Here is a 25,518-nt window from a genome sequence, read left to right as displayed (position 1 = left end):
CAGCTACTGTTATGCAAATGTCACAGTAACAGAGAAGTTATATTTTCTTAATACAAAGCATTACTGAGCTGAAATTTAGCAGAATTAGATTAAGAAGTTAACCATAATTACTTAGACCCGTGATGGTGAACCTATGGTACATATGGCAGAAGTGGCATACAGCACCCTCTCTGTGGGCACGCAAGCCGCCGCCCCTGTTCAGATTTGCTGTGCATGCGTGCACGCCTCCCACCTGCTAGCTGGCCTCTGCCACACATGATGAGGCACATATGGAACATATGGCTGTATGCACATGCACAGATGCCGGGGGGGGCATGCAGGAGCATGCACGCATGTGCGGTGGGCAGGGAGGCATGCAGGGGTGTGTGTGCATGCATGGGGACAGGGTGCATGCATGGGGGTGGGAGTGCACATTGCATTTTGGGGGTGTGGGTTCCAGAAAAGGTTAGCCATCACTCACTTATACCATGGTTACATCATGATTAAGAAAGAATTCTTGCATTTTTCCAGTGTTACATCACCACTTTAATACAACCCTCTCATCTGATTCTAGTCTAAAGACCTGAAATACCACAAAGATAGACCATTGGCCTGTTTTAATTTAAGATGGGTTTGCTCTTATTTTTCCAACATTAAACAAGTATAAATAAATACTCACAAAAAACATACAAAGCAAACAGCTTCTTAGAAATGGTTTTCAGTTGGAAAGAACATTTTTTCTAAAACGATGTCTGTTGTGACAAGGGCAAGCATAATTTAAAAACACAGAAAGTATACTTTCTTCACCACTAAATATGTTCTTATTTATATGTAAATTTACGCAGATTTAAACTATTGACAAGGCAAAGCTCACTGCATTAAATAACTCGGTTTGTGCTGGTTGAGTTAGGTATGAATTGCTTCTAGATAAATGTGCTCTGAAGTGCATCCTAAAATATCTTTAATTAGCTTGCACTATTCAGCCTAGACATATCTTAGGGTAATATATAGTTCAAACAGTTGTATTTTTCCCCCCAGCAATAGTCATTTCTACAGATATAACAACAGAAAATTTTATAACTTTACCTCTTATGATGATATTAGCTTTACTAATATATAAATGTCAATTTTCATTTTAATCCATGTATTTATTTGGCTTGATAAAATTTGCTATTATATTATGTATTTATTATGCCCACAAAAAATTCCTAAAGTTAACAGCCCCGATCATCAAGCTTCTAAGTTACTATTTGGCCTAAACCCTATATTAGTCAGATGAGTGCTATCTCTTTTTGAAGTCTATGTATATATAACCTAAACTGCAGCTGTTCATATAATACAATGTAAGACTTTTATTTTTGAATGTTAGTTTTCAAAAGGACTCCGAGACATGAAAATATGCATTTACTTAATGCATTTGGCATCTTGTTTTGTAATAGAACAATCTACAATGTCTGTTATAAATATATGTAAAGACATTCTGGATTTGAGCCCAGATATGAATATAGAAATGAATAAAAGTTTGTAGGATGATGATAAAGTTCCCAAGGCCTGTATGGGAATAGCAAAAAACAAACAAATAAACCACTCTGTAATTTAAAGATATGCTTGATCAACAAAGACAATTTGTGCTATATATAGTGCTAAATGAGTAGTCCCTGAAAAAATTATTCTTTTTCCACACTTATGACCATTTGCAACATCCCCATGGTCAGATGATCATATTTGGATGCTTGACAATTGGCATATATTTATTGGCATATCCCGACGTCATGTGGCTTCCTGCCAAGCAAATTCAAAAGGAAAGCCAGACTCACTTAACAGCTATACTACTAACTTAACAACTGCAGTAATTCACCTAACAACTGCAGCAAGAAAAGTTGTAAAATGGGGCAAAACACACACTGAAGATAAGATATTATTGCTATCATGCACATTGTGGCTATATAGATACCAAGATATTAATATCTGATGTTGAATAAATGTGCTTCAATCTAAATGTGTATATGTTAAACCTTTACCATGGCTGCCTTTGTGTAGTTCCAGTATCCATACACAATTATGGATTTATCTTTTCTGATTGGTTGTGTAAATGCTAATTCTGTTTGAATGGGATAAGTTATTTGTCCCACAGAGACATTCTTGAATATTTCACACTGTGGACTACCTGGACGTCCATACTTCAGACTTAACCAATATTATTTATTGGGATCAGAAGGGACTCATTATATGCAGTCTCCCATTCATGTAATAGGTGCTTTCTCCCACTGTGCTAAGCTGTTTCATGTTTCCCAAGTATGATATGTGAATTCAGTCAATGTATTGTGACATCAATGCATGTGGTATCCTGGGGAAATTTATCATGGATATGGCTGCTGCTTCTAATTGAAGAAAAGACCATGGGTCTCTTTAAAAGTTGAAAATATTTATTTCCCATGATAGGGAACCTGGTATTTCTTCCTGAATACTTATTTTGTTATTTAACTTTAAGAACTCATAAATACTAAGAATACAGTAAAGACCAGGCAATGAATAAGTCATGAAACTAGAAGGCCATGGGGAGCAGAGAACACAAAGATCTACTTCAATTTTCAGCGTTCTTTGTACAATTCTATAGGAATACAGCTTACTCATTTCAGCAAGCTCTGAGGAATATTGTATTAAAAATTATGAGCTTTAGGCAGATTTCTAGTGTTCTTTTGAAAAATTCCCAGAGATGGTAAGCCAAATTTGTTTGATAGTATACCCCTGGAATCCAAGCGAAATATTACAATCAAGCCAACTAAATAGAAAGATAATATAGAAAAAGCTTTTGAAATTCTTTTTGTTTGTCAAATCACAGCCTCCTGTAATCAAGATTGATTACAAACAGACAATTAAGAAGTATTTGGAACATGATCTGAACACTAATCCTGTCTTGTGTTCTTTTTTAAACCTAATTATCAGCTTAAGATGACTATTATGGCTTAATTACTAGATTTATCCCTGGAACTTCTATAGAAATGGTTATATTGTGTGTGTATGGACAATGTTCACTCTGTAAGTCTATGCACTTATTACCTTAAACTTAGACAGAAGAACATAAAATTAAAGAGAATTTAACAAAACATTAAGTAAATATTAACAATCTACAAACAAATTCATTGTATTTTTTTTTAACCAACGTAATGCATTATAATCACTAACAGGCAGAGCAAACAGATCTTGTTCCAGCACATGGAAGAAAAGCTTGTTTAAATTAAATCAACACCAAAAAGCGTAATTATGGAAGAAGAAAAAGTCCAATTACTAGATTTTCAGTTTGGAAAGCATTATGACCTTTTGTTCTGCTTTTTGAATTCTTGTTCTCCAGGTTTCATATTGGGGGTGTCAAACACACAGCCCCTGGGCCGGAGGGCACCCTTGTTTTAGTGAAGGGGGAAAAGTCACGATATGTCACGTGATGACAATGTGATGACATGCGTTTGATACCCGTTTTATACAGTCTATATCTGTGATGGTGAACCTATGGCACACAATCCTGAAGTGTCACATGGAGTCATGTTGCCAGGCATATGCGGCACTGTTCCTTTTCCAGGTTTTTGGCACGCATGCACACATGACGATCAGCTGGCGTTTGTGCATTCAGCAGTGCCGGAAACCAGAAGAGCTGGTCTTCTGTTTTCCAGCATGAGCATGTACACCACCCAGCTGATTGGCACATGTGCATGCATGGAAGTAACCAGAAGACCTACTGGACAGTGTGTATTTACCCACATAGAAGTACATTTTACGGGCATGCATGCACCCTGAGCAGCTTCTTTTCCTGGTCACGGCCCAGATAAGTGCATGTGAATTACTACCTTTTTGGCACGGTGCTGAAAAGGTTCGCCATCACTAGTCTATATTATACATTTCAAAACTTTTATTTTAAATGTTCCTCTCTATGTTAATTTAGAACAAGTGGCCTTCAAAACCATCCATTTAATGAATGAAGTTACAGTAGCACTGGAAAAAGTGACTTACAACCACTTCTTACAAGTGCAGCCATTGCAGTCATCTGAACAACATTCAGGTGCTTTGGAAATGGAATGCTTTATGACATTGCAGTGTCGTATGATCATGTGATTACAACTCATGATCTCCCCAGCCAGCTTCCAACAAGTAAAGGGGAAATCCAGATTTGCTTAAGGATCACACAGTTCAGTTAACTGTGTAATTCATTGAAGACACATGGGGAAAAGGTTGTCAAATCAGGCATGGTTTTGCTTAACAACAGAATTTCTGGTCCCAATTGTGGTCATATGTTGAGGACCACCTGCCCTAAACTTTCCCAATTCTGTTAATTGGAGACACTTTAACAAACACTCCAATTATTCTTCAATATATTTGAATTTAGACCTACCATAATCAATGAAACTATAAATACCAGTGGAAGTAGTTTGGGTATTATTACATTTTGTTTCTGTAGTATGACTTCTGCTCTATTGAAATGTTTCTTAGTTGTTGCATTTTTTAAATAAAGGAAATAAGTGTCTTCATGGTAAGAAGACTTTAATTGTCAATATTTGGCAATTGTCTAACTCCTTCTTCAATTGCTCAGGCTATATATGATTACTTAGCAAAACATTATTTTAATAATTTGACAATGGAGGCTTTCCATTGTACTCCAGTGTTTGAATAGCAATAGCACTTAGACTTATATACCATTTCATAGTGCTTTACAGCCCTCTCTAAGCGGTTTACCGAGTCAGTATATTTTCGCCAACAATCCGAGTCCTCATTTTACCTACCTAGAAAGGATGTAAGGCTGAGTCAACCTTGAGCCGGTGAGATTTGAACTGCTAAACTGCAGCTAGCAGTCAGCTGAAGTAGCCTGCCGTACTGTACTCTAACCACTGCACCACCCTGGCTCATTTGTGAATATGTAACAAACAATGTTTACCCAAAGCAAGACGCAGGAATACAGGTTATAATGTTTGTTTAGTGACCATTAGGTTACAACAATGCTAAAAAAAAGAATTTATAACTGGTCCACATACTTACTATTGTTGTAATATCTTGCAGCCACATGATTGCCATTTGCAACTTTTCCAGCTGGTTTCCACTATGCAAAATCAATGGGAAAGCCAGAAGGGAATGTTGCAAATTGCAGATATGTGATGTCTTGTTAACAAATGGGCAAGGAGGTATCAGACAATACCACAACTGATAGATCAACTGCACTCAATGAACTACATCAAAATGGAGCAAGCATTCAGTGGTTCTGCCTTAGGCCCAATATCTTCAACATCTTGATTTAGCCAAAGGGACATGAGAAATATCAAATCTGCAGATGATACCAAACTTTGGGGAGAGGTGTGGGATGCGGGAAGCCAACAATTTAGAAGAAAGACTCTTCAAAAGAACCTTAATAGACTTGAATACTAGGCCTTATCCAATGAAAAGACAATTCAGCAGTGAGAAAAATTAAGACTTACATTTAGGCAAGAAAAACCAAATGCACAGGTACAGAATCAGTAGTATCTGCCTCAACAGTTCACTACTGACTATGTCCTAATGAACCAACACTTAACTACAAGTCAGCAGTGAGTTGCAGCTGCTAAAAAAAGCCAATGCAATCTTAGACAGCATCAACAGAGGAATAATATCAAGATCACATGATATGATATTACTGCTTTATATCATACTGGTAAGTCCACACTTGGGATACTGTCCTGTTCTGGTGATCATGATATAAAAAGGATGTTGAGAGGGCAAAGAAAAGCAACAAAGATGATAAGGAGCTGGAAATTAAATGGTATAGCAAAAGGTTGCAGGAACTAAGTATGTCTGTTCTAATGAAGAGAAGGACGAGGGTAACATGATAACAGTTTTCCATTATTCCATTCAATGTCCAGAACATGCAATATAAAGGTTAGTTTGGCTGATGCAAAATACAGTGAAACTATTATTTCCTTTGATGTGGACATTATGGTTTGGTTAATTCAGTTGAAATTTACACAATTTTTTAGCATCTCCCTCACAACTGGGTCACATGGAATTTATTATTCATGAAGAAAGTCTTCCCCAGTCTGATGCTGCCAATTGTGTTGGACCAGTTCTCAGGAATTCAATCTTTAGCTATTTTTCCAGAACATTTAGAGCACTTTCCTCCCCCTAAGCATATCTTCCAAACTATACCTTACCAACTTTCTCCCTTTGTGCTAAAGGCTAACAGTATGTCTGTTTTACTTCATATAAATAATTTTAAACATGGGTCCCACTTGACAGAATTCTACTGTATCTTAAATCTGTTTTCTATAATATTGTTTATTCCTCCTAGTTTTGTTTTTTGCAAATATGATAAGCAACCCTTCTTCATGTTCACATGAAGGCTGTATATAAAAATATTGGTTCAAACACCCCTACAACAGAAACCTGTAGCATCCAATTTGAGACCGCCCAACAGGTTGATTAATGAACACACACTGAGTATGGTTGTTTAACCAGCTGTTATATATCATATGGACACGTCAAAAGACATTATATCAACTCTGTTACTATCATCAGCCAAACTTTAATTTCATCACAACATGAAATCAGGTTTGTTTGACAAGACCTATTTTTTAAAAAAAATCAAGTTGACTGGCATTAATTACATTTTGTGTACTATATATAAATTGGAGTAGTGGTAAATAAATGGCAAGGACAGGACAACTAGACAGCACTATACAGATTGCCTGATGAGTTGGGCTCATTCCAACTATGTGTTGAATATAGCTAAGTGTATAGTCCAGATTCAATTTGTAAAATGAGAGATGAAGGAATTCAAACTGATACGTTATTCATGCTCTCTCCCTGGGTAACCTGTCAGCCCTGTTTTAATATGGTAAAAATGTCCTCTAGAAGGAAATATGTGATGCTGTTGCTGATGCTGATGAACTTATAGTTCTAAGAAACATGTTGCCTTCAGCGTATTTTCTTGTGGCCAATGTCTAATTTAAAAAACATCCTCCGAGCAAGCTGTTCAGATTTCTGACAAGAATGGTCTGCCTCTTGTTTGAGAGCTGCTATATGAGCAAGAAAGAGAATGAATAAAGAACTAAGAATAAGAGTTTTAGGTCAGAAAAGAGGTTTTTAGAAAGAGGTAATGTAGAGAGCCAACCACTTTTGGCTCTGATTCTGCAACTATGTTGGCCTCAGAATTACTCCAGGGAAAAGCAGATAGAAAAAAGCATGTACATCCTTATATCTTAACTTGGCAAACATGAACAATACATATTAGCCTTCATCAGTCAATGTTTCAACTGCATATTACAGAATTGTTTGGAAAGTCTTTAGTATTCTAGCTGAATAATTATGTGATTTATAAGGAAGGTTAAAACAAAAGAATAAACAAGTGTTGGAATTAATTTTTCAGTCTGGTTAAATTGTAAATCTGAAAATGCTTATTGGTTCATCACAACTATCTGTGCCAACCTTTATAATATTTCCTCTGATTCCATTATGTCTGAAAGCCCACCTTGTTTTATGAGTTTTAGAATTTTTTTTCCCAGACTGATTTATGGCAAAATTATGTTATCCATACTCCTGCCCAACAGTAAATGATACTGAGTGGATTTCTGGTTCAGAATTCTAACTGCGGTTCAGAATTCTAACTACAGCATCTGTTTTAGATTTTTGACCCATCTACATACATACATACATACATACATACATACATACATACATACATACATTTTCTGAAGTTTTTGCTGGTGTTAGTATGTAGGTCTCTAGTTATTCAGGTTTTCTCCAGCGTACAATTGGGGATGTCTTGGCGACGTTTCGACGAAGCTCATTCGTCATCTTCAGGCTTCTTCAGGCTTGGTGCTTCCAGGAGCAATGTGAGATCTTGGCTGTTTCTTCCTTTTAACTGCCAGTGGGGGGTTGAACTGATTGGGTGGGAGCTTGGCTGTGTCCTGATTGGGTGGAGGTGTGTTCTGATTGGTTGGAGGTTTGTGTTTCATGTAAGGATAGGAGGGGTTTAAAGAGGCTAATGGTGCATTTGCAGTCTGGCTTCTGGTCCTTGGTTGTGTCTCCTCATCAGTGTGGGTTTTTGTCTGCTTTCTTTGTGGATGTTTGGTGGTGATATTCTGTGTGGCTCTTGTGAGTGTGGGCCTGGTGTCATTCATCATGTTCGGGACTCGTTTATCAATAAGGGCAGGCTTCCAAATGGCTGGCAGGCGGGAGGTATCGTCCCGCCTGTTCATGCTGTGTGGGCATTTTTCTATCTCAATGGCTTCTCTGATTATTCGGTTGTTAAAATGTTCAGCCTTGGTGATAGTTCTAGTCTTATTAAAATTTTATGTCCTGTGGCTTTAAGGTGTTGGACCAGGGAAGAAGTTGGTTCCTCTTTTCTGATTGTGTTTTTGTGTTCTTCAATGCGTGCACTTATTCTTCTGTTGGTTTGTCCGATGTATGTGGTGGGGCAGGTCGTGCATGGGATTTCATATACTCCTTGATTTTCTAACTCAATTTTGTCTTTGGGGTTTCTTAGGATGGTGGATATTTTTCGGTTTGTGCAGAATGCTGTCTTGATGTTGTGTTTGCGGAGGATTTTGCTGATTCTGTCTGTGGTGCCTTTTATGTATGGGAGGAGGGCTTTTCCGTTTTCTTGTTTTCTGTCCTGGATTTAGTGGGGGTTTCTTTTTGGATTAGGTTGGTGATCTTATTTCTTTGGAATCCATTGGATGTCAGTACATTAGTGAGAGTGTGTAGTTCGGTTTTTAGGTGTTGTTCATCAGCTAGGCGTTTTGTTCTGGAGATGAGTCTCTTGGCTACGGAGTTGATCTGGGCTGGGTGGTGGTGTGAGAGTGCGTGCAGATAGCAGTTAGTGTGTGTTTTCTTCTGGTAGATGGTGTGTCCTAGGGAGCCATTAGATTTCCTGTAGACTAAGACGTCCAGGAAGGGAAGTTGGTTGTTTACTTCTGTTTCCATGGTGAACTGTATTTTGGGGTGTAGGCTGTTGAGGTGTGTAAGGAAGTTGTCCAGTTGTTGTTTCCCATGTGGCCAGATTATGAAAGTGTCGTCTACATATCTGAGCCAGAGTTTGGGTTTGTGATCAGATTTTTCTAGAGCTTGGGTTTCAAAGTTTTCCATGTAAAGGTTGGCAATGACAGGTGAGAGGGGTGATCCCATGGGTGCTCCTTCTATCTGTTTGTATTTTTGTCCATTATAAATAAAGTATGTGTTAGATAGGCAGTGGTTGGTCAGATCAAGGATGTGTTGGGGGGGGGTTATATTTGTTTTGGATAGCTGTCAAGGCTTCTTTGATTGGCACTTGGGTGAAGAGTGATACGACATCAAAGCTCACGAGTAGGTCACTGGGCTGTAAGTTTTGTTTCTTTATGATCTCTATGAAGTGGAAAGAGTTTTTTACATGTGAGGTGATGGAATCTGCATAGGGCTGTAGTTGTTTGGCAAAACATTTGGCTAGATTTTGTAAAGGTGAGCCTATGGAGCTAACTATGGGTCTAAGTGGAGTTTCTTCTTTGTGTATCTTGGGGAGACCATAGAGCTTGGGGCATCTGGATGATTTCTCTCTGGGAATGATTCTTTGCTGGATCTCTTCGCTGATGGGGGAGGCTTTTATTTTGGATCTAGTGGTTTTTTTCCAGGTAGGTGGTGGGGTCCGTGTTTAGGGGTTTGTATGTGGAGTCTTGGAGTAGGTTGGTTAATTTGGTTTGGTAGTCAGAAGTGTTCATAACCACCGTGGCATTGCCCTTGTCTGCTGGTAGGATTATTATGCTGGTGTCTTCTTTCAGGTTAAGTAGTGCGACCAAGGACCAGAAGCCAGACTGCAAATGCACAATTAGCCTCTTTAAACCCCTCCTATCCTTACATGAAACACAAACCCCCAACCAATCAGAACACACCTCCACACAATCAGGACACACCTCCACCCAATCAGGACACAGCCAAGCTCCCACCCAATCAGTTCAAACCCCCACTGGCAGTTAAAAGGAAGAAACAGCTGAGATCTCACATTGCTCCTGGAAGCACCAAGCCTGAAGAAGCCTGAAGATGACGAATGAGCTTCGTCGAAACGTCAAGACATCTCCAATTTTACGCGGGAGAAAACCCGAACAACTAGAGACCTACATACTAACACCCGCAAAAACCTCAGAAAACACACACACACACACATATGTCTGTTTGTGTGTGTGTATATGTATGTGTGCATGTGTGTATACACACACACACACACACACACACACACACACAGGTATATTTTATAATAGCTCTTTTTTTAAAAGAGCTATAATAATTGATTACAATCCTTGTATAGCTTTAATCTCAGCTATGTAACTTTGTTAAAACCAATTTAAGGAACAATTAACTGCTGAGTCCTTCCTGTTACACTTTCAATATTTCCAAAACTCAAATGAATTTTCAGTATGAACTGATCTGGCAATATGGCATGCAAACCTAGGAACTGTCAAACAAAGGAGCTGGGGTTTTTTGAGTATCTAAGCTGCGGTCAATTAAACCAGCTCAATATTAATAACTTTTACCTATAAAATAATAGTGTTAACAGTGGAACAGGATGAATAGCTTGTTTGCAAAAAACCCACTGTTTGACTTCCACTAGCGATCCCATTCTACTTTGTAAAACTTTGTTGTCTAAAACTTCACATCCATTTTCTTAATGTTTTTAACTCAGTGTCTGTGAAATTTTTATTGCTCCCTAGTTGATGACATTTGATCTGAATGTAACCACACACCTCTAAGCTCAGCAGCATTTGTCACAAACCATTATAAATTATTATGCTGATAGTTTGCAGTGCTGGGAAACCGGAAAACTTCCATAAATCCAAAAGCCTGTGAATCAGTGACATTCTTGTTTACTATTCAGACATAAAGTTTTAAAGAATAAAGTTTTAAAAGAATATATATGGCTAATGTATCAGAGCAAACAAATCCCCAAAATATTTGCAATAAGCACAAACATGAAAACTTAAGTATTGAAAATATTTTCTTCTATTCAACTATATTTGCTCTTCTTCTTCATAAACAATGCTAATAAAGTACAATGAATCAATACAAAAATATTACATATTATTCTTAAGCTTGTCTTAAGACCCAATTTCAAATGTGAAACTAAATATATAACAAATATATATTATCGAATAGAAACATTCATATGCATTTTTAAAAATAATAATACAGCTTTATAACTCTATGCAATGTTTTTAAGGTTTAGCATTTGCTTCACAGATCTGAGGATTAGAACAATTTTCAATTATTTTCTTCTTATTTCCAACAGTTCTTCTTTCCTTGATTTACAGTTTTCTTTTATCCCATAATAGCAATCCTTGTGAGATAAGTTGGGCTGAGAAAGAGCAATTGGCTGAAAGTTACCTTGGAAGCTTCCATGATTGATGGCAGATTTGAAGTGGAGCTCCCTGATTTGAATTCATCACCTCAACCATTATACCATGCAGATTTTCTATAAAACACAGCAATAGCTTTCTACTCCCAAAGGCAATTATAAACATAGTTTTCTGCATAAATATGGCATGATAGAAATGTTCACAAGATCTTTAAAATTACACTCTATCCAAAGAATATCTAAGGAAGAGCAAAGAAAAAAAAATGAAATGTAGTTATCAAAGTATAATGTTAAAACATCTCAAATATAATCATGTTGATTGTTTTGACTGATGCTTCCCAAGAACATGAAGCAAACTCCTGATCCTGACAAAAACCTCTTTTATTAATGTACTGTGAATTGTCCTCATTTACATCCAACAAAGTCTTTCAAGGGAGGATTTACCGTCACAGACCTTATCTGGCTTGGAGAGCTGCCAGGCCGGAGTCTCGGAGAGTCACAAACCAATTAAGCGAACTAAATGTCTCCTGCAAACTCCACTTCCCTTTCACTCCTCTTTTATTTCCTCTGGGAGGGGCAATTCATCATCCACCTGTGGCCTTACTCCCAAGTCGACCCCGGTTCTTTAGCTGTTTCCTTTGTCTGGCAACTCTGCGCATGTGCACATTGGGAACAGACTCCAGCGGTTCATCTGCCTCACTGATGTCTGACTGTGACGGCAGCTGATACATGTCATACGGCCCTGGCCCACTCTCTGATTCTGACACAGAGCCCTCATCAGAGCCTTCTCCAGACTCTAGGAATGGGCCATGTTCCTCCTCAACTCCTCACTGTCCAAATCTGCTGCCAGATCCTCTGGTGGGCCACAACACTGATATCTGCTGTTTTGTGTGTGTGTGTGTATGTATATATATATATATAATCTGTAGTAGATATCAAAAAATGTTCAAGATATTGGCGGCAATGTGTAGTCATGGCTATCATTTTGACTTAATTTTTTTCCCCTGAGGATACCTCTATCACTACTCTAAAAACTGTATGCACTCAATCCTCAGGTTATGACCATAATGGAGGCTGATCATTACAGATGTAGTAGTTGCAAAATGGGTAAATCACATAACTGTCCCACTTTTGTGGCAGTCATTAAATGTGTGACGTAGTCATAAGTGAATGCTCATTAAATAATGCCATGGACATTAAGTGAATCCATTGTTGGCTATGGCTAGGCACTGCCAAAAACTAGAAATAAGGGCTGGTTTTTGGCAAAACCATCACAAGAATAGGGTTATGGACTGTGGGGGCATGCTAGGGCCTGTCAATATGGCCATGCTACCAAGTGCCGAAAGTAGTTCACATGACCAAGGAGAGGGGTGATGTCAGAACTTTGGATCCAGATCTTAAATTCCCTTTTTCTTAGAGATATAATAAGGATTACAAGATGAAGGTAAGGCGTTTGAGTTTAAATGTTTGGAGAGCAATTCAACCCTCTGTCCTCCGCATTTGTAATTAAAAATTCAAAGGAAAATGGATTAGTTGGAGAAATAAAAAGTTTCCACTTTGAAAATTCACAGGACATTGGAGCAGCTTCACTTTCCCCCCCTTTTGTATCTTTAGAATGAATGCTGCTTAGCTTTATAAATAACAGAGGTTTCTTCCCCTTTCCTTTTCTAGAAAGTCCTGTAACTTCTCAATTAACTGGTTTTCCCAGTTGCTAAGGCTATGGTTTTCCCAGTTGCAATGTATGGCTATGAAAGTTGGAGCATAAGAAAGGCTGACCACCAAAGAATTGAGGCCTTTGAACTGTGGTACTGGAGAAGGCTCCTACGAGTCCCTTGGACTGTAAAGTGATCAAACCAGTCAGTCCTAGAGGAGATCAACCCTGACTGTTCTTTAGAAGACTAGATTCTGGAGATGAAACTCAAATACTTTGGCCACCTAATGAGAAGGAAAGAGTCACTGGAGAAAAGCCTCATGCTGGGAAAGATGGAGGGCAAAAGAAGAAGGGGACGACAGAGAATGTGGCTGAATGGAGTCACTGAAGCAGTAAGCTTGAACTTAAGTGGACTCAAGGGGATGGTAGAGGGCAGGAAGGACTGGAGGAACGCTGTTCATGGGGTTGCGATGGTTGGACATGACTTCACAACTAACAACAACAACAACAACTGTAAGGCGACCAATTCCTTGGCGAATGCCCTTTTGCAAGTATGGGGCAAGTCCAGTTGTACAAATCAGAGCATCACTGAGAAATAAAAGGTGAAAAAGTGAAGATGTAGAGCAGGGGTCCCCAAACTTGGCAACTTTAAGACTTGGCTAGAGAATTCTGGGAGTTAAAAGTTCCACAAGTCTTAAAGTTGCCAAGTTTGAAGGCCTCTGATGTAGAGAGGATACTACTGAGTGAAGAACTGCAGCCTATTAGGGATTATTCGTCTCTGGGCAGAGAAGGAGAAAGGCTGGATAAGAAGCAAGAAAAAAGATAAACAAAAAAAGAGGCTTGCAAAAGGCCTGCTGGGCCCAGACAAGGAACAGAGGCTAGTGAAATGGAAAGAAATTCAGATACAAATTCCTGGAGACATGAAAGCGGCTTAAAAGGGAGGGAAACAGATTTGCATTAAAGTGAGATGATTAAGGAGACAACAGAAGCAGCAAATGCAGCACCTTGATTGTTACTGAAGCCAGACTGAAATAAAAACAAGAGAATTGTTTAGTCTCAGTTGGGCAGACCCTGAGTTTGTTTGCTCAGATCTAGGCAGGGATGTAGCTGCTCTTCAGACAGCTTCAATGTGACAATTATTACCACCTTCCAATGTCTCCATAACTGTTATTAAGGGGCAGATGCAATTAAGATGTGACAATAAACACGAACTCTTATTTGTACTTCTTTCATCAAAAGCAGTAATTTGTTGTCTCTGGTTTGAGGTTACCAATATATATATATTTGTTCATGTGCAAGTGTGTGAGGTTTTTGAAGTTAAAACATCAACTGCTTTGATTGCAATATTAAATCTTTTTATCTATACAGCTGTGATAATAAACCAAAACCCAGAACTGGAAAATAATAGGTTGCTTGATGCTAAAAACTTTCACCACCTAGAATCTGGCAGGAAAAAAAAAATAGTAATTTTTGAAAAGTGTGAGGCTTTTTACGATTTGTACAGATTTTTTAAAAATTTCCTTTGAATATTTTTTTTTTGGACAGATTTGCTCCTTTGACACAAATCTCTTCATTTGAGTTTAATTGTAGTAATGTGAAAGTCAAAGGGTCAGTATTTAGAATGGAAGACAAAATAACATAGGAAGCATTTAAGTTGTACAATGAAAGACCGATTTAAGTAGGTCTGCCTACAAAGCTTTTGGCTGTAAAATTACCTACCTTTGCCTGACAATAAAACTGCCCAATTAGAGTGGAGTAAAAAAAAAAGAAGAAGAAGACACTAATTAGGTTTCAAAGCATGCTCTAAAGGGAGCAAATATTCTGCAGAAAAGGAGAAATACATTAAGCCCATGGGTGCAATACACCTACCACAAACCAAGTTTGTTAACTTTCTACCTTTATAGGATGGTCGTGTGGTGCTATAATATAACATCTCAATTACTATACCGCTACATTGCCATCCAGAAGTTTTTCCAAATAAATAATACATTATTTATATTACAACAATGTAGATTTCTTCTTTGAATTGCAGGAAAGAGAAATACTAAAAACAAAAACAAAAACAGGAGCTTTAAAAATTTCTTTTAAAAGCTCATTCTAAAATCTTCCCAGTTGTCACATTTAGCAACTGTGACTGCCTTGATCCATACAAGTAGTTCTCCACTTATGACTGCTCATTTTAACAATGGCTTGAAATTACATCAACCTTCAAAAAAGCTACATGACTTAACCTCTCATTCATGACCATTGCAACACAGCTTTCTGTCATGTGGTCGCAGTTTGGATACCCTCAACTGGTTTACATGTATGATTGGTCTCAGCATCCTGTGATTACATAATCACAATTTGCAACTTTTTTTATTGGATTCACTGCGGAAATTAAGGATTCACTTAATGACTGCATGATTAGCTTAATGGTCATGGTGACTCGACTTATGATTTCTGTAAAAATGTTGTTAAAATCAGGTCCAGTTCTGACCTAGGCTTCCCGAGAGCATGAAGCAAACCCCTTGTCCACTTTTATTAATTTACTGTGAATTCTGCTCATTCCCATCCAGCAAAATCTTTCAAGGGAGGATTTACAGTCACAGACCTTATCTGGCTTGGAGAGCTGCCAGGCCAGAGTCTCGGAGAGTCACAAACCAATTAAGTGAACTAAATGTCTCCTGCAAACTCCACTCCCCTTTCACTCCTCTTTTATTTCCTCTGGGAGAGGCCATTCATCATCCATCTGTGGCCTTACTCCCAAGTCTACTCCTCTTCTTTAGCCGTTCCCTTCATCTGGTAACTCTGTGCATGCACACACTGGGAACAGGCTCCAGCTGTTCCTCTGCCTCTGAAGGCAGCTGATAATTGGCATCCGGCTCTGGCTCCCTCTCTGCCTCTGAGACAGAGTCCTCATCAGAGCCTTCCCCAGACTCCAGGGCTGGCCCATGTTCCTCCCCAACCTGTCCGAATCTTCTGCCAGCTCTGCTGGCTGCTGGCAGGCCACAACAGTTCCAGTCTTGTGGTGACTTGACTTACAACCACAATGACTTACAATGGAAATTTTTGTCCCACTTGTGGTCACATGTCAGAGGCTACTTCTATGGCAGATTCAAGCTCCTTTCCATCAGACCTAGGTCATCAAGGTGTTTTCTCTTCCACCTGCCAAATATCCTACCCAAGTAGCCTTATTTTAGACTTCCTGCTCACTAATCATTCAATCACTCACCTGTGTCAGAAGAAGCAGTCTTTTCACTAGTTAGGCCCAGCCATAGAGATTTTGCTTCCTGAGGCAACCTATGGTATATAGAGTATTCCTCCCACACAAGTTTTCTTTATTTATTACACTTAAAATGCCACCAAATCAGAAAGACCCAAGGTGCCTTATGATAAAAACTCAGTAGAGACATACAATCAGAATGCAGAAGCTATAAAAATGAAATGATGCAATGAGGAAGTACATAAAACACCAGTTTGGCCATCAACAAACTTCAGCAGTCATCAGTTGGCAGGATCACAAAACTTCTTGGCTCATGTTCTGTTTAAAAAGCCAGGTTTTCAAGTAATTCTTGGGCAGTTAAAAACCAAATGTCCAGTTATAGATTAGGAAGCACCTGGCTCAACAGTAGTAACTAGGAGAGCATTTAAGTGTCTTCATAAGGATGAGCTGCAGCTGCCAAAAAACCCAATGCAGTCCTAGACTGTATGAACAAAGGGATAGCATCTAGATGATGAAAAGTGATACTATAATTTATACCCCACTAATGAGACCACACATGGAACATTGCATCTAGTTCTGCTCATCACGATACCAAAAAAAAAAAAAGGCCTGAGACCATAGAAAATATACAATGAAGAGCAACAAAGATGATGAGGAATCTGGAGATGAAACCATATGATGAATAGTTAAGGGAAGTAGGTATAGTTAGGGGTACCATGATAGCTGCCTTACAGTATTTGAGGGACTGTCATGGAGAATAGCAGATTGATTTGTTCTCCAAAGTACTACAGGGCAGGACAAAAAGTGGGACAAAAAAAGAGAAATCTAACCTAGAACTAAGAACAATTTTTACCAACAAAGAGAACAATTATTCAATGGAATAGCTTGGTTCCTGGAGTTGTGGGTGCTGTATCACTGAAGATTTTTTAAAAATAGACTGGATAACCATTTGACCTGCAGAATATAAGGTTTCCTGTCTTGAGCAGAGGGTTGGACCTAAATGCCTCTGAGATTCCTTCCAGTCCTATGATTCTATGTTCTAACTTAGGAAGAATGGTAGAATCCAGAAGCCAGGAGTGGCAACAGAGAAGGCACACCTTCTTTAATGGAAGGGATGTGGGACACGCCCATCCTGTCTCATCTTACAGGACAAAGACAATTGGAGAAAAGAAGAGCAGTTGTGTAGATAATCAGGTCATGAGCCAAGAATGACAACCAGCATCTTGAATTTCACCTGGAAACCTTCTGATAATTGGTAGAGATAACAGAGCATAGGTGTCACATGCAGGGCACATTGCAATGTGTCATGGAACTGCATTCTGGATAAGTTGAATCTTCCAAATCATGTATAGTAGAGTGTATTATATAAAAGCTCATAAAACCATTGGTCAATGCAAGAAAGGGTATCTCTTCCCTTCCCTGTGCTAAAAATACAAGGGAATCAAGTTATGTGTCTCTTCAGAATACACAACATTTGTTGCTCAAGGCCACAGCCTCACTGTCTAACGGTGGGTTTATTAATGGTAGGATAATTAATGCTAAACATTTCCTTATTTAATCACTTTATCCAGCAATGATAAAATTTTGGATCTGGTCCTCCAGCTTTGTAACAAACGCAACAAAAATAGTCCCCAGTCAGAAACAAGATAAGTCTGCTTATGACAAATAATGATCTTTTATCCCACTTGTAACAATTTAAGTATTATTAATTTATGCCATAGAGTCTTTTGAAGATTGCAAAGACTCACAACCTCAATTGGATGACATTCTATATCACAGGAAGAACTTGAGCCTGCCTCTTCACATATTGCATTGCAATTGCATTTAGACTTATATACCACTTCATGGTGCTATACCATGGGTCTGCATTTTTACCAATCTTGGAAGGATGGAAGGTTGAGTCAACCTTGAGCCGGTCACAATCAAACTCCTGGCAGTGGAATGCAGAGTTAGCCTGCACTACTCCGTACTAACCACTACACCACCACTATGTAGTCACAGAGAAGTCACATTACACATCCTATACAACAAAACCTTTATCAGCAACCTATGAACTTCCAATTTTTGTCCAACTACAATGTTAGCACCCCCTAAACTGACTATGTGGGTTATGACTACTGGGAACATTCAACAACATCCGGAAGCTAATGGTTCTCATTTTACATATAACCTCAGAGGGCAAATTCTTAGGTCCTCTTTGATGGAGTACATTTTTATATGGAGTACTGAAACTAAAGAATACCTGTTTACTTTCAGTCGATGATGTGAGAGTACTGCTTAAATAAATTATTTCATACCAATCTCAGAATTAATGCCTACATGTGATCACTTGATGTACTTATTATTACATTTACATCGTGCTGTTTCTCTAAGGTGCAAGTGTGTGATTATCTTAATTTCCTTCACAACAAGAAAACTGAAATACTAGCCAAAAGTCACCAAGTGAGCTTCCATAATAAAGAGCGACCTAACCAGTGAAAACACTTTAACCACAACTAACTTTTAATTAGATGTTAGTGCTATAAAGCATTGTGAACATTACATTCTATAAACTATATACTTATCAGTACAATTGTAAAATTATCAGCTAACTCAGCAATTCGTATTGAAAAATCATTTATGTTAATCAATATACTTTTCTTGACAGTACACCAACACCTTCTAATTACGATATGGGCAAACTCTAAAATACATGGACAGAGATACACACACGTATACCCAGGCTTGTTCCACTCTGTTATAAATACGATCACTGCCATCAATTGAAAAAAAAAGAAAGAACTACAATTAGTCAATAAGGTGAGCTTACTTTTTTTACAAAAAGCATGACTGTGTTTTTCTTTTCATAATTATAACATTTTTTTTAAAAAAGGAGCAATTGCCGTTTTCCTCCTGTACAAGAAATAGCTGCTAATTGGTCCATGTTCCCAACAAAATAAGCAGACGGATTCTAAGATTATAACTGTGATAGTGTCTACTATGAAATATGTACTTGCTTTTACACACGGTCCAATCTGAAGTCACACTACCAAGAAATGAATTTTGCACACACAATTTCACACTTATCAGCTGTTTCAACTCCCCACCCCCTAGAACAAGACATCATGAATGTATTTTGCCCACTAGATGGTGCTGTGGTTCCCCTTACAGACCAATCTCACTTACTTGCATTCTCTATCCTCTAAATCAAAGTGTGGGTTGAAGTTGATCATAATCCTCTGGTGAGGTTGTGGAGCTTGAATCAACCATTCACATTTTTGACTTGGATGATAACTATTGGGATAGCCAGGAGAGGTGAGATATCCAGGCTCTAAAATTTTTATGTTTTCACCACATCGGCCTGCAATTAAAACACACAAAGATACATGTATTATATTGTGAAATCACAACATTTGATCGATCCATCTTATAAATGATAGGCTGCTCAGTACTTCAGCTGAGGTCAACTCAAGCTAATATATTTCCTTTCCCATAGCTTGCACAACTGTTTATTCAGTTGTTTATATAATCCCCCCCCTGTAAACAAAATAAATAGTGGAATCAACTTCATCTTCTTTCAGATCATTTTTTAAAATACATGCAAATTGTGTAACTTCACCAAATATCTTTTGCCCAAATTAAGGTTTTTGTTATCTAATGACTACATAGCAAGTAATTAATTATAGATTATGTATCTACAATGCTATTAAATATCAAATTTTACACAGGGAGCAACTTGAAGCTAACTAGTGCCTGCCTCCCCCTCCCTTTATTGTTAGCTTTCTGATAATGAGCCTGTTCTTTGTCATTAGACAATCTGACTTGTTTACAGCACCCCTCTCTTTCTGGTTTATCAGATACTAAATCTAAGCCATTTGAAGTTATCTGTGCTCCAGAGATCCAGACTACCCAGCAACAAAGCACATTGTTAAAGCAGCAAAGGTTTACTTAGCTCCATTACGGAAGTCTCCCCCCCCCCCCCACACACACACAATCTATGCTGCTTGGGGAGCAGATAAGGGTTAGCAAAGCAGAAAGGAAAGAAAAACAAAACAAACTTTAGTTCCAATTACAAAATCCTTGCATTCCCCAGTCTTTCAAATCTCATGCCTTGTTCTTGAGTAAAAGTGCTCTGACTCGTATTAGGATTAACTACAATTTATAGAATTATAAAGATGGAAGAAAAGACAACTCATGAACCTCCAGTGTCAATAACGCCACTGTTGCTTTTGCGTCTGCACTGGTTAGTTTTAAAAATTATGGACCGCTAATCTAAATGCAATGATACCTATATTTCATTAACATCACAGAACCAAGCATGTGTTGCTTGCAATGCATAACATTTCCCCAAGAATGGTGTACACAGGTTGGAATCTTGCTTCTAAGAGAAATCTGGTGATATGTAAATGGTTACCAATAATTCTTAATATGAAATTATTGGTGTGCAGAATTTTAGGATAGAAAACCAGGTTAGCTTGAAAGAAAGAGTACATAAAATGCAGTAACTCCAGCAATTATAGGAAACATCTGCCAAAAATTAGAAGAGAGTGAGATGGTTTATTTCCTTCAATAAATTATGATTTTTTGAGTTGGTTGTATGTTCCCATTTATCCCTGCTTTGGCAGTTTGCATAGTATGTGTTTTCCCTGAGAACAAAAGATGTTGTCCTTAGGAGTTCAAAGTGAGCAGCCAATGATATTCCTATGCAAGCCTATTGCATGTGGCAGGAGAGATAATCTGGTATGATTTAACTATCTGTAGCAGACCTAGGAAGAAAAGTATCCCACTTCATTAAGTCTTCTCTAATACTATGCAAACAACATGGCATAATCTGGAATATGTGAAATGGTTGAAATGAACCAGTGGATCAATTTATAGAGTCACTCCAGGAAACATTTAGTGGACCCACCACCAAAAACACTTTAATCGTTATCTCCTGGGAAAGTGATAATATAATAAGATAATGTGGGCTGTTAAGACTCGCTGGCTCTGTGAAATCTCTCTCTTACTTGATTAAGAGAAGCCGTTTCTAATGACTTTGGACCATTAGCTCTAAATAGAGTTAATGAATTAATTTTGCAGACACTTGAACTGGACAGAGGAAGATCTGGCATTCGTGGGTCGGTTGAACTGTTGCAGATCCAAGGAACTGCGATGACTTCAGTGGGGCTAAAAATATTTTGTCCACAATTACTCAGACTCAATGGTAGCATTGTAGTTCCTTCTTAGATTGGGCTCATCAAAGAATATTAGTTGATGGCACAAAGGCATTTAGTACATCTCACTCCACCAGACTTTCAATGAATCTCCTCTGATTTATACCTCCCAGTTAAATTCGGTTCCAATTCATGTGTCATTGAAGATGCACAGCCTGAATTTGCAATCCCCAAAAAGAAAGACTTGACAACTGAAAGAGAAGATCTAGTTCCAAAGCATCACTGTCGATCTGAAACGGAACCCAAGGTACAAATGCTTCCCTGGAAACTGATTTCCAGATCCTACTGTAATGTTACTCAAGAAGCAAACAAGGGAACTTGTGAGTTTTGACCGAATTAGCCAACTTCCTTATATTGGAAAAAGATTAATTTCCTTCATAACATATGATTTAAATCTGTTCCTGTAAGACACAAACACTACATGCAATCGCTTATTAAAACAATATACCACCCGAAGTACAGAGGAGGATGTCCCTTCATTTAATTACTTTGATTGAAATCCTAGTCAAGCGAGAAGTTAATATTTAGTAATTAGCTAATAACTGCTCAGACTTGGTTCTGAGAGGAAAAACCCAGGTGATTTCCCTACTCCATGCATGCCAGCCACTCCTAAAGTAAAAACATTTTAAAAAATGCATAATATAATGAGATATTCCAGATGCTGGACCACTATTGTGCCAGAAATCCATGTTGTTTTGAAGCTGCTGCTATCAAGCATTGCCCCAAGGCCAGTTACAAAGACTATTTGAGGGAAATCTTTCTTAAAATTGTTGCTTGTGAAGAAGAAAGCTTTATATTCCTTGCATTGAGACAAGAATTCTGTAAACTCAAGCCTTTTTTTGTCATTTTATAAGTATAAACAAGGGAAATTGTACCTGCATAGTTAGCAAAGATGGTTATATAGCCATATATGCCTATCTCCCTTAGCTTTCATTTCCTTAGAAGTAAACAATACTTGGGTATTTGAAATACTCATCTGTTTCATTTTTATGGACAATCTTGTGCAACTGCCAAGGGAAGGAAACATTAAAATGATTGGCTATTATGCGAAAGCCGTAAGCCCAGTGTTACATATTGCATTAGAGCATGGAGCCAAAAAGGAAGGGCTGACAGACTAAGCGTGTTGATTAGGTGTAATTCTAGATGAATACCCAGCATGTTATCCATCAACCTTTCCTTCTAGCCAGTACAGTTAAAACCTGTTTCATGGTTGGCTTATCATCATCATCTCAGGCAAAGGGGCTTCCAACTTGCAGACTGCAACCTGGATGCACCTGAAAGTGATCTTGAGTCACTTACCACTCTTCAAAGCCCTGCCAAGGGCGACTATCAGGGCTGCACAGTGGAAAAGTAGACCCCAGGCCATCTTCTGCTCTGGATACGGGAGGTTTGAAGAAAGGGAACAAGATTATCCAATCTCTCCAGGCAATTCCTCTCAGATCTTAAATCCTCCTTCAGCACGGGCAGTTAAAAAGAAACAGAAAACTGATTCAGCCGACAACAATTGTAGTAGTAGCACCAGAAGTCTCGTCGATTGCAGTAGGCGCTCTCTCTCTCTCTCTCTCTCTCCCTCTCTCTCCTCTCTGTCTCTCTGTCTCTCTCCTTTTTTCTCTCTCGACTATCTCCTTAAGTCTCCCGCATCCTGTCATTTAGCTCTGGTTTCCTGTGCTTTTTCCCAGACTGAATCCATTTCCAGGAGATACTGTCCTTGCCATGTTCAAATAGAGGTTAACATTAGGGGGGGGGAGCAAACAGCGGAAAAACTAACAAGGAAGTCACACCCGCGGCACAGATGGACGAAGCGCGCGGAAATCCTCGCCGCTTTCTTCTCCTAAGCCAGTTGCACAACTCTCCCAGGGAAAGGCTCAGCAGGGCGCCTGCCTATAGCGCTGAGGAGGAATAGAAAGCAGTTGGTAAGGCAAGAGGCGACTTTCCCCCCAACTTCTCTTCCCCTCCCTCTTGCCCTCTTCACCTCCCGATCGTCTCGCCAGACGCGGAAGGAGGGGCGCAAGACCTTCCACCCTGGCGATCCCCTCGAAGGGAGACGGATCTGCCCTCGGGGGGAGCTCGAGACTTGCCCAGTGCCCGGACCCGGCGCGCGCTCGACTCGCTCGCTCGCGACTGACTTGACGCCTCGTGCGCCCTGCAGACGCGGCTGGGGGCTTGCGGTCCCAAAGCCCCTGGGCGATGGGACGCCGCCTCTGCCTGCGCTGATCCAAGCGGACTGGCAGCGGCGGTGGGAACGCTGGCAGAAGTGCCAAGCGGCTCCTTCGTGCAGCCTAAGGAGAAGAAGCTCAAATCAGTGGCAATAAGAGAGGACCCGACGCTATTTCCAAAGCCCCGAGTCCCCACCCCTTCCCCGCCCCCACGTCCGTCCGCCCCCCCCCCCCCGAAACAAGAATCCACATTCACCAAAGCCCCGAAATCTACTCGAAGGGTGAATGGGTGGAAAAGGAGAAAGGGGTGGGGAGGCTCGGAGACAGAGAGGGAGGGATCGACGGACGCACGAAGCCGAAGCAAGAGGAGGCGGGCAGGAGTGCGCCGGCGGTGAGGAGCCGCCTTCTCCTGCTCCGCTATTTGACCGCCTCCGAAGAAGCAGGGGTCTTCGCGCAGCAGGTAAGCGAAGTGAGGCTGGCACGGCTTGAAGCGCCCGTCTGAAGACGCGGGTAACCTGCTCCCAGATCTCGCCTTGGCTGACTGCCGTCAACCCAACACGCCCACCTACTCTGCCAGCCGAGCACCCCGGGGACTTCAGGGCGTCCCTGTGGCCCTTCGGCGGGTCATCTCCTTTCCCCTCCAGGTGTAAGATGGCTACACAGTGCACACAGAAAAAAGTCCGGGCCAGCTATGGGGTTTATCCGAGCTCTCAATCTCCGCGCGGCTCTCCAAAGGTGTCAAAACAGACGCGTACCTGGAGGGTCTGAGCGTCTCTTCCCCTTAGCCCCGCTCCCACCGTGGTTAAGAGTGTGCAAGATCGACTCTAGTGCAGCATCTTCAAGACTCTCGCCATCCAATAGATCTTTGGCGCCCGTCTGGCTTTCCCCAACGGATGCGCTGCCTCCTGTCAGCCACTCAGAGCTCAGTGCGCCCCACAGCGACCTCGACGATCGTGGGCATTAACAGCCTGGCCTCAAGCTTGTGCGCTGTTTGCGCTTTGTCCTCCTTCCACTTTTTCCTTGTCAAGCCCAGTTCAGCGGTATCCGCCCCTAGGTTACGCCTCCAGTTTTGACCCCGAGCCTGAAAACGCACAGCCTCTTCGCAGCCTCGCCAATTGCTCGCTCGTAGTTCTCTTTAACGCTCCCCCCTCCTCATCAAACCCCCAGGGCAGAAGCTTTGTACTGTGAGGGAGGAACCGCCGCCTACACCTTGTACGTTGGCAATTTTCCAGCACCTCACACCTGCCTCAGGTTTGTTCCCTTAAGTCTCTCCTCCGCCTCCTAACTCACCGGCGGCGCCTTATGGCCCGCGGGGATCGGGCGTGTTCTGCTCACGAACCTTCCTCCGATGCTCGCCACTGAGCACTTCCCTCCGCTTGCCCACTTCGTAGCTGCTTCTCTCCCGTTCCTTCAAATAATCACGAATATCGTCCGCGATGGCAACTGAGGTGGCGGATCACTGTGGAGGGTGAGCGCAATATTCTGTTTGTGTCAGCATAAACAGCAAGGATAAGGCGAAGCGACACCGCGCACATTTCTCTTCTCCCCACCCCCTCTCACCCACACTCACACTCCTGGTGGGCTCTGCGGAGAGAAATGCCACACATTTCCTTAGCGCTTCCTCAGTTAGGGAAGGGCAGCGCCCAGGCGGATAGAAGAATGAAAGTTGAAACAATACAACAATAAACAATGTGAAACAATAAAAACGGTAAACCCTGGCAGTTATTCTCAATTAAACACTCGAGATTGAAAGAAACGGTCTAGTTCCAAGACGTTACTGTAGACCTGGAGTAGAAATGTTTAGAGCAGTGTTTTTCAACCACTGTGCCGTGGCACACTAGTGTGCCGTGACATAGTGTAAGGTGTGCCGTGGGAAAAACACTTTATATATAGTCAATATAGGCACAGAGTTAAATTGTTTTAACATTTTCTAATGGTGGTGTGCCTCGTGATTTTTTTCATGAAAAAAGTGTGCCTTTGCACAAAAAAGGTTGAAA

The 25,518-nt window shown here is 40.2% G+C and overlaps 1 protein-coding gene across 1 annotated transcript in view; it reads right to left on the bottom strand.

The window, feature by feature from the left end:
• Nucleotides 1–23,679, bottom strand: part of NRP1 (neuropilin 1) — a 161,585-nt gene extending 137,906 nt beyond the window's left edge. Inside the window, exons 1-3 of the mRNA XM_032237863.1 lie at nt 23,492–23,679; nt 22,665–23,254; nt 19,336–19,510 (exon numbers count right to left, since the gene is read on the bottom strand). Of these exons, the coding sequence (XP_032093754.1) occupies nt 19,336–19,510; nt 22,665–22,731 (242 nt within the window). The 5' untranslated portion in view covers nt 22,732–23,254; nt 23,492–23,679. The remainder of the gene's footprint in view (nt 1–19,335; nt 19,511–22,664; nt 23,255–23,491) is intronic.
• Nucleotides 23,680–25,518: the final 1,839 nt, after the last annotated feature.

This window comes from Thamnophis elegans, chromosome Z (genome assembly GCF_009769535.1).
Source record: "Thamnophis elegans isolate rThaEle1 chromosome Z, rThaEle1.pri, whole genome shotgun sequence".
NCBI lineage: Eukaryota > Metazoa > Chordata > Lepidosauria > Squamata > Colubridae > Thamnophis > Thamnophis elegans.
Note: the sequence above shows the minus strand (reverse complement) of the source record. Positions and strands in the feature narration are given on the sequence as shown.